Raw genomic sequence first — 10,176 nt, forward strand, 5'->3', positions numbered from 1 at the left:
CTTGACTGGCCTGCACAGAGCCCTGACCTAAACCCCATCGAACAACTTTGGGATGAATTGGAATGCCTATTGCGAGCTAGGCCTAATCGCTCAACATCAGTGCCGACCTCACTAATGCTCTTGTGGTTGAATGGAGGCAAGTCCCCCGCAGAAATGTTCCAACATCTAGCAGCAGGTAGCCTAGTGGTTAGAGCATTGGGCCAGTAACCGAAAGACTGCTGAATTGAATCCTCGAGCTGACAAGGTAAAAAATCTGTTGTTCTGCCCCAGTTCCCCGGGTGCTGAAGACATGGATGTCTATTAAGGAAGCCCCCCGCACCTCTCTGATTCAGAGGTCGGGTTAAATGCGGAAGACACATTTCAGTTGAATGCATTCAGTTGTACAACTGACTTGGTATCCGCTTTATAGCAGCAAAGAGGGGACCATCTCATTCCATGATTTTGGAATGAGATGTTTGACTAGCAGGTGTCCACATACTTTTGCTCATATACTCAGGATTCTGACATTGCTCATCCTAATATTTCAATATTTCTTAATTCCATTCATTTAGTTTTAGATTTGTGTATTGTTGTGTATTTTTTAGATATTCTGCACTGTTGGAGCTAAGAACACAAACGACTCGCAATAACATCTGCTAAATATACTGTATGTATGTGACCAATTAAATTAAATTTGGTCTGATTTGAGTAGGCCTATGGTGGTTTAAGGATACTCACTTTGTCTCATTCTGCATTTTGATACAGTATTTGCCACGACATTGAAGACACCAGTTGCACTGCAGCCAGAGATGCCTTCAAAATAAATGTTCCTATATGATAAATACATTATGATTCATATTTCTAAACATCTTAGCATCAATGGGACTATGTAGTTAAAATAACTTGTTTTCGATAAGTAACATATTTCCCTTTTATTCATTTGATGGCATGGTGAACCCATTGACACACTTTTATTTATTAAATTAAGCCATTGTATCTTACAGAGGTAAAATTATACATCAGCTTGAGTTTACATTGAAGGCCTCACAAATTCAATTAAACATTTCTGATCATACACTTCAATTTCTTTTTATGAATGTCAAACAGATGTTCTGCGTTGCCATCAACTCAAATAACCTACTCCCACTTTTTATTATCGTAGATACCTACGTCACAGCGACGTATGGCTGGACGTCGCTAAACTTTACGCATGGGAGCGCCATTTTTCTCCCGGCGTTCTGTCCCTGTTGAGAACACGTTGTATAATAAAACACCGTAGTAAAACGACACTTTAAAACCAAAAATATCATACCTGGAGGACAGAAACACCAGAAGAGTGTTTCTGGGTGAGTTGGATTGATATATAAATTATGTTAATGACAAACTTGTTAAATAACATTTTAATTGGTTGTTTTTCCAGCTGGCTAGCTAACAGAGCTAGCTTAAACGTCAGCACTGTTCGTTAGCCAATTAGCTAGCTAACGTTAGCTTGCTAGCTAGTGTATCATAGCCGCATCTGTTTTCACATGACAGCTGTTCGTTCATTTGATAGTTTATAACTGACACTTAAATTATCACATGTTTAATTATAGGTCACTGATACTAGTACGCTGGCTAGCTAGTTTGTATAACCAACAGTGTCGCCTGCCAGCTGATTTGGATGAAGTGACCGTTAGGGTAACGTAGCTAGCTAGGGTAAACTAAGTGTTAGTTGACAAACTTGCTAATGTAGCTAGCTAAACTGTCAGTGGCATACGCACTGCTCAGCTAGTCTCTGTCTCTTTGCTAATCGCTATCATTGTTTCATATTTCAGTGTTACTCGTTATCTAGTTGTAGTTCTTGTCTCGAAGTGGGAGATGGATACAAGAGAGAAATAGCTAGATACATTCTTCTCTCTTGCCTCACCCAGATTTGGGGCACACACTTAATGTGTTTTGAAATCTGTTGTGAATGTAATGTTTTTAAAATTGTATAACTACCTTAATGAGTAGTTACTGCCTTGGCAGCATCTAATGGAAATCCATAATAAATACAAATAGTAATTTACAGGCCATTTCTGTATTCATTCATCCAAACTGTTATTAGTCTGACTCACTGTCTCTGCAGACGCTACAGGCCTAACCCTTGTCTGATCTAAACTCTCATATCTCTGTATCGCAGTACTCTGGGGAGGGATTCTGCTCCGCCAAGAATTGACAAGAGGCAGGCAGAATGTCGGAGAAAAACACCAGAATCGCCATTGTGAATCATGACAAATGCAAGCCAAAGAAATGCCGGCAAGAGTGCAAAAAGAGTTGCCCTGTGGTTCGGATGGGTAAGACTTGTGTTGCATCCTTTCCTACTGTGCTGAACCTCGTACTTGAGAATCTAGGCCTATTATAATATCATTGACACATACACTATAACTAATTCCTCCGGGTCTTGAGGCAGTAGCCTAAACGATAATGCCTCAAGTTATGTACAGTTGAAATTGTCCATGTTGACTTTTTTCAAGACTCAATTGTCATTCATCTTTGTAATCTTTTTGTCTTGCAGGCAAACTGTGCATAGAAGTCACAGCTCAGAGCAAAATTGTGTGGATTTCCGAATCGCTCTGTATCGGTTGTGGCATCTGTGTCAAGGTAAAATCGTAACAAAATGACTGACCCGCTATTGATAGGAGATGTGGACGAATAGTTTTTTCTTTATGCATTTTCCTTCAGTCCTGATTACTTAGCACCTACTTTTTTTTTTATTCCAGAAATGTCCATTTGGGGCCTTGTCTATTGTCAACTTGCCAAGCAACCTCGAGAAAGAGACAACTCACAGATACTGTGCCAACTCCTTCAAGTTGCATAGGTGGGTTACCTTTCAAGGTAAAGAGAGCTGTGTTTGTCTCATAGACCTGTAGGCCTAAACTCAATGAGTGTTTGTTTCTCTTGAAACCATGGACTGTACTTGTGCCATATTCCATTCCAGATTACCCATTCCCAGACCTGGAGAGGTTCTGGGACTTGTGGGCACCAACGGAATCGGGAAATCTACGGCGCTGAAAATTCTGGCTGGAAAACAGAAGCCTAACTTGGGGAAGTTCGATGTAAGTGTGTAACTATTAGTTTTATGACACAGCCCTGTAGAGAATGTAGCCACATGTCTAATACATTATTATCTAGCTTTACAATGTTTAAAGGGTCACTTAAGTCCATCTGCATAATTATGTCAGCAGAATGACCTTACAATGTCAGCTAAATGACTGAAATGCAACTAGTTACTAAAACACTGCTGTGTTACCATCGCTCTTATCCCTAGTTTCAAAAGCTCAATTCTCTCCCGTTCCTCCACCAGGCTCCACCAGACTGGCAGGAGATCCTGACCTACTTCCGTGGCTCTGAGCTCCAGAACTACTTTACCAAGATCCTGGAGGATGACCTGAAAGCCATCGTCAAGCCCCAGTACGTTGACCAGATCCCCAAGACTGTCAAGGTCAGTGGGTGTGGGTTCAGACCTGTAGAAATGAATGCGGGGATAGAATTGGTGCGTTCCAGATACACAGATCTGTACAGAATTGTTGTCTGACGGGCTAACAGTAGTGCTGTGTTCTGCCACTAGGGGACTGTGGGCTCCATTCTGAGCAGGAAAGACGACTCCAAGACTGAGACCATCGTCTGTGAGCAGCTTGGTAAGTTTAGATTGGTTTCTCACCTTGTCTTTTCTCTTGTCTATAATTTGTGTATATGTAATCCTAACTGTTTCCATTTATGTTGAAAAAAATGTTCCTTTTGACTAGAGGTCGACCGATTATGATTTTAACGCCAATACCGATTATTGGAGGACCAAAAAAAGCCGATCCCGATTAATCGTTCGTTTTTAAAATTATATATGCATATTTTTATTATTACATTACAGCATTACTGAATGAACACTATTTTAACATAATATAATACATCAATAAAATCAATTTAGTCTCAAATAAATAATGAACCCTGTTCAATTTGGTTTAAATAATGCAAGTAAGTGTTGGAGAAGTAAAAGTGCAATATGTGCCATGTAAAAAAGCTAACATTTAAGTTACTTTTAACACGAGTCTTCAGTATTCCCAGGTAAGAAGTACTTATTATAGGACTCTTTCTCTCTATACCATTTATATTTCATATACCTTTGACTATTGGATGTTCTAATAGGTACTTTAGTATTGCCAGCCTAATCTCGGGAGTTGATAGGCTTGAAGTCATAAACAGCGCAATGCTTGAAGCACAGCGAAGAGCTGCTGGCAAATGCAGGAATGTGCTGTTTGAATGAATGCTTACGAGCCTGCTGCTGCCTACCACCGCTCAGTCAGACTGCTCTATCAAATCATTGACTTAATTATAATGTAATAACACAGAAATACGAGCTTTGGGTCATTAATGTGGTCAAATCCGTAAACTATCATTTCAAAAACAAAACGTTTATTCTTTCAGTGAAATACGGAACCGTTACTCATTTTATCTAACGGGTGGCATCCCTAAGTCTAAATATTGCTGTTAGATTACACAACCTTCAATGTTATGTCAACTCCATGTACAATTCTGGCAAATTAATTACGGTCTTTGTTAGGAAGAAATGGTCTTGACACAGTTCGCAACGAGCCAGGCAGCCCAAACTGCTGCATATACCCTGACTGCTTGCACAGAACGCAAGAGAAGTGACATAAATTCATGTTAGCAGGAAATGTTAACTAAATATGCAGGTTAAAAAATATATACTGATTTTAAGAAAGGCGTTTATGTTTAGGTACACATTGGTGCAAAAAAGCAACAGTGCTTTTTTCACGAATGCGCTTGTTAAATCACCCGTTTGGCGAAATAGGCTGTAATTTATCATTGAATCAACAGGCACCATATCGATTATATGCAACGCAGGACAAGCTAGATACACTAGTAATGTCATGAACCATGTGTAGTTAACTAGTGACTATATTAAGATTGATTGTTCTTTTTAATAAGATAACTTTAATGCTAGCTAGCAACTTACCGTGGCTCCTTGCTGTACTCGCGTAACAGGTAGTCGGCCTGCCACGCAGTCTCCTCGTGGAGTGCAATGTAATTGGCCATAATCGGTGTCCAAAAATGCCGATTGTTATGAAAACTTGAAATCGGCCCTAATTAATCACCCATTCCGATTAATCGGTCGACCTCTACTTGACCCACTTCTACAGTCAGTAAAATATACAATTTGGCCAGCTGTTTATTTAATCTCTCCTGTCCCAGATCTGACTCATCTCAGGGAGAGGAATGTGGAGGACCTATCAGGAGGAGAGCTGCAGCGCTTTGCCATCGCTGTGGTCTGCATCCAGAGAGCAGACATGTAAGTCAACAGTACCAGCTTCAGTGGAAGCCGTCCAAGACTGAATATGTTGTGGTTCTTAACGCGGCTCTCTTTATGTGGTTCCTTCCAGCTTCATGTTTGACGAGCCGTCCAGTTACCTAGATGTTAAGCAACGTCTAAGAGCTGCCGTCACCATCCGCTCCCTCATCTCCCCAGACAGGTATGTTACATTACATGATGCTCTCATTAGAGACATGGGTCCTGTTCAAAAGGGCATACAGTAGCAAAGCGTTTTGCAACGGAAAAAGAAAAACTATACTTTCTCATTGGACAAATTCAGGCAGTACTGCTATATTCCTAGTAAACACCAACCTGGTAGTTCCTCCGTATTTCACTTGGTTTACTTTTGGTTTCATGCCTACTTGAATATTATCCACTATTCTTCCATCAGCTTTTTCTTGTCTTGTAGACTCTTGACTCTTATTTTGTCTGATCTCCCAGATACATCATAGTGGTGGAACATGACCTGAGTGTGCTGGACTACCTGTCTGACTTCATCTGCTGTCTGTACGGAGTGCCCAGCGCCTATGGAGTGGTCACTATGCCCTTTGGAGTTAGAGAAGGTAGGACCCTAAACACTTCATACTCCACCATAAACACCACGCTGTCTGTACGGCGTGTCCAGTGCTTATGGAGCGGTCACTGTGGCCTTTGGAGTCAGGGAAGGCGAAACTACCTCTACCACCCTCTTACTTCATTCACAATGATGCCCTGGCTATTGGTATGTGTACTTTATTATTATTATTATTTGCATTGATGTCAATGGATAAAGTATATCCTCAGTACATGGCAAGCTACAGTCTGAAAACAAATGAAGATCTGTCTCAACTTGATCTCTGCTACAGTAAACCCCCACTAGGACCTAACTCTAATGGGTCTGCTGCAGAGCCAACTGGTACAGACATTTCAAAGCCTTAAGGCCGTAGCCTAGCGCAGCACCCCATAGACCACCCCTCTGTCACTTACCCTCCAAATGGTAACACAGCTTTTCACAATCTGTCAGTGGAGCATATCACTACAACCAATGGATATCTTCCCAATGCACACCTGTCCTGTTCACTTGACTACTTCACCTCTAACCCCAGGCCTCCTCCGCTCCTTTCTCCAGGCATCAACATCTTCCTGGACGGTTATGTGCCCACGGAGAATCTGCGCTTCAGGGAGATATCGCTGGTGTTCAAGGTAATGTGATACAATTAAGCCTGATAAGTGGCATATGGCCAATATACCACAGCAAAGGGCTGTTCTTATGCACGACGCAACGCAGTGCCACAAACCCCAGAGGTGCCTTATTGGTATTATAAACTGGTTACCAACGTAGTTAGAGTAGTAAAAAGTATTTATTTTTTGTCTTACCTGTGGAATGTGGTCTTTCAGCCAATCAGCATTCAGTGCTCGAACCGTCCAGTTCATAATAATGTAGTAATACAACACTAGGTGGCGGAGACGGCCAACGAGGAGGAGATCAAGAGGATGTGCCACTACCAGTACCCCCACATGAAGAAGAACATGGGAGACTTTGCCCTGGAGATCCTGGAAGGAGAGTTCACTGACTCTGAGATCATGGTCATGCTGGGAGAGAATGGTGAGTAGGCGGGGGAGGAGTGTGTGTGTCTTTCTCAACCAAGTTCCATATAATGTGTTATTTCTAAATCCTCTCTTTCAGGGACGGGCAAAACCACGTTCATCAGAATGCTGGCTGGCCGTCTGAAACCAGATGAAGGGGGTAAATAACATTTGACGAATTTTAGATCCTCTTCACATCGTCTAATTGCTGGAACCATGTACTCTAATATACACTGAGTGTACAAAACATTAGGAACACCTGCTCTTTCCATGACAGACTGACCAGGTGAAAGCTATGATCTCTTATTGATGTCACTTGTTAAATCCACTTCAATCAGTGTAAATGAAGGGGAGGAGACAGGTTAATTAAGGATTTTTAAGCCTTGAGACAATTGAGACATGGATTGTGTATGTGTGCCTTGCAAAGGGTGAATGGGCAAGACAAAATATTTAAGTGGGACTGTTTTGAAGGCTAAAGGGGGTGGTGCAACACAATATTAGGTATTGTTTTGTACACTCTCGGTCCATTTTTTTCTACAAATGTTATATTACCTCCAAAGGGGAAGTGCCTATCCTGAACGTCAGCTACAAACCCCAAAAGATCAGCCCCAAATTCAAAGTAAGTACCAACCAGTCACTGCCTTGACAACTACACACCTCTAACAGACACCTGCCCCTCATCTCATGAGGACGTCCTCTGTCTGTAGGGTAGTGTGCCCCTCAGCCCCTGACTAACTTCCTCATGTCCTCTGTCTGTAGGGTAGTGTGGCCCTCAGCCCCTGACTAACTTCCTCATGTCCTCTGTCTGTAGGGTAGTGTGCCCCTCAGCCCCTGACTAACTTCCTCATGTCCTCTGTCTGTAGGGTAGTGTGCGGGCTCTGCTCCATGAGAAGATCCGAGACGCCTACACTCACCCCCAGTTTGTGACTGACGTTATGAAGCCTATGCAGATTGAGAGCATCATCGACCAGGACGTAAGTTGTGCTTTCTGGGTTGTGTTCAGTTCTCATTGAATGTTTTGCAACGGTGCGCAATGGGGCATTACTACTACCTGAACTTGTCCATTAAGAACAGAATAAAACATGTCTGATGCAAATCACTTTGCTACACGGTGCCCCAATGGACCATGCACACTGGACCAGAGAATGAAAGCAAGCATTTCTTATTGGACATGTCCAGGTACTCCCTGTTTCAGTCCATTTTCCTCCGTTTGGTGTCTAATGAGCACCTCCCTGCTTGTCTCTGTAGGTCCAGAACCTGTCTGGAGGAGAGTTGCAGAGGGTGGCCATGGCCCTGTGTCTGGGGAAACCAGCTGATGTCTACCTGATAGACGAGCCCTCCGCCTACCTGGACTCTGAGCAGCGTCTCGTGTGTGCCAAGGTCATCAAAAGGTAAACACACACACTCTGATCCTAGATCTGTGGTTAGGGTTGGGTGAACTTCTACCTCCAGCAAAGCGATCCACCTCGTGCTGTACATTGCTCACAGCAGTACCATTCACAAACCCTGAATATGTTGTTTGACAGGAAATACAGAAACCCTACAACCTCCCAAACCTTAATGGACACCATTGATTTTGATACATTCATTGTTTGTAGATTCATCCTCCACGCCAAGAAGACTGCGTTTGTGGTGGAGCACGACTTCATCATGGCCACCTATCTGGCTGACCGCGTCATTGTGTTTGACGGTATTCCCTCGCGAAGCACCGCTGCCAACACGTACGTTAACCGTCCCCATCCATTTGGCATGAGTCTCATCCACTGATTTACCCAGCAGCATGACGTCTGCTGTTCTTATCTGTGGTGGCTATTAATATCTGCTGTTCTTATCTGGTGGCTATTAATATCTGCTGTTATCTGTGGTGGCTATTGTTTTCTTCCTCTAACTTGATGGAACTCTTAGCTCCTTCAAACTGCTTATTGGGTGATTTTTAAGCAAACTGTCAAATCCTGACTGAAATTGATGTTCCAGTCTGACGAAGTGGTATTTTCATGACAAGACAGACTGAAATCATGCTAAGATATGGGTTGTTAGGAACCCATGTTTAGCTCTTAAACAACTGTGTAACACGGGCCCATCATCTTTTGACCTCTCAGGCCACAGACCTTACTCGCAGGGATGAACAAGTTCCTATCACAGCTGGAGATAACGTTCAGGAGAGACCCCAACAACTTCCGACCAAGGATCAACAAGATGAATTCCATAAAGGTACAGGGAAATGCTGTGTTTAAAACCTACATTTTTATTTACATCCCTTTTGTGCCTTTAGTAAACGTATTGACTTTCAGTAATTTCATTCAGCATCACTCCATTTTATTTCATTTGCTCTCTAATCTGTTTTATATCTAGTATTGTGGCTCCTCTGTAACCCAATCTATATGTTATATATCTAGGATTGTGAACAGAAGAAGAGTGGGAACTACTTCTTCCTGGACGACTAAAGGACCAAACCCTCCTTCCATCAGAGAGACCTCCATGTCCATCCTCCTCAAGCCCTGACACCTGTATGGCTGTTCCAATACCCACACTGGCATTCCATGCGACATTGCTCCATTCTAAGTGATGTTAGTGTGGGTATTTGGAACGTAGCCCTACCCTACTGGCCCCCTCTTGGGCTGATGGCTTAGAGACCCAACCTGGGTGGAACACCAGAGTCATTCGTACGCGTGCACACACAGGGTGAGTTTGTTTTGCATTGCCTGGTGCACTGGGTTTACATATTAGACCATTGGTCCTAAAGTGAATCTTCAACCACCCGTGTGCACAGGGCTATGCAAAACAAACTCGCCCACACACACCTACCTTTGGGAGCCAAAGGAGTGTTTTATCAAAGAGTCATTCAATTCATGTAATTTTAAAATAGTATCTTATGAATAAACACCATTTCCTGAGTATGGTGGAGTTTTTTAAAGGTGAAATTGTGGGTTGTCCACAAGAGAGCAGCAGACTACTGCAGTTCGTTGGTTCTCCATCAGAAAATGGACATCTGAAGTAATACATAACCTATTTACTGGAATTAAAGGCAATGTACCTTCATATTCTGCGGTTCTACAATTAAAAGTGTCTCTATACAGTTCTTGTCAATGTGTTATAGTTAATGACATTTGTTATTCCACAATTCAATTTGTCCTCCAGACTAAGAATCCAGTTTATAGCATTTACAGAGCAATTCTTACGTTGCCATACAGCTTTAAAGGAAAATCCACCCAAGACCACAATTCCTTTTATTTGCAGTGTTAAATAACACTTCGAATGTTTTTTTTTGTGAACAACTATTTATT

At 42.3% G+C, this 10,176-nt stretch overlaps 1 protein-coding gene across 1 annotated transcript; it reads left to right on the top strand.

Moving 5' to 3' along the window:
- The first annotated feature begins 1,188 nt into the window (after positions 1–1,188).
- On the top strand, positions 1,189–9,968 carry LOC135507567 (ATP-binding cassette sub-family E member 1-like). Its single transcript, XM_064927085.1, has 19 exons — positions 1,189–1,325; positions 2,141–2,294; positions 2,516–2,601; positions 2,721–2,818; positions 2,939–3,056; positions 3,305–3,442; positions 3,569–3,638; positions 5,209–5,305; positions 5,397–5,486; positions 5,768–5,889; positions 6,435–6,508; positions 6,764–6,911; positions 6,993–7,052; positions 7,453–7,511; positions 7,756–7,866; positions 8,141–8,283; positions 8,491–8,613; positions 8,992–9,103; positions 9,289–9,968. The coding sequence occupies exons 2-19, from the start codon at positions 2,192–2,194 to the stop codon at positions 9,334–9,336; spliced, it is 1,800 nt and encodes a 599-aa protein (XP_064783157.1). The 5' UTR covers positions 1,189–1,325; positions 2,141–2,191; the 3' UTR covers positions 9,337–9,968.
- Positions 9,969–10,176: the final 208 nt, after the last annotated feature.

The sequence above is a fragment of the Oncorhynchus masou genome, chromosome 21, assembly GCF_036934945.1.
Source record: "Oncorhynchus masou masou isolate Uvic2021 chromosome 21, UVic_Omas_1.1, whole genome shotgun sequence".
NCBI classification, from domain to species: Eukaryota; Metazoa; Chordata; class Actinopteri; order Salmoniformes; family Salmonidae; genus Oncorhynchus; species Oncorhynchus masou.

Coding starts and splice junctions, on each gene's coding strand:
- LOC135507567 (XM_064927085.1), top strand. CDS start 2,192: ATGTCGGAGAAAAACACCAGAATCGCCATTGTGAATCATGACAAATGC. Junction 2,602..2,720: donor GTTGTGGCATCTGTGTCAAG/GTAAAATCGTAA, acceptor TTTTTATTCCAG/AAATGTCCATTTGGGGCCTT. Junction 5,306..5,396: donor TGCATCCAGAGAGCAGACAT/GTAAGTCAACAG, acceptor GGTTCCTTCCAG/CTTCATGTTTGACGAGCCGT.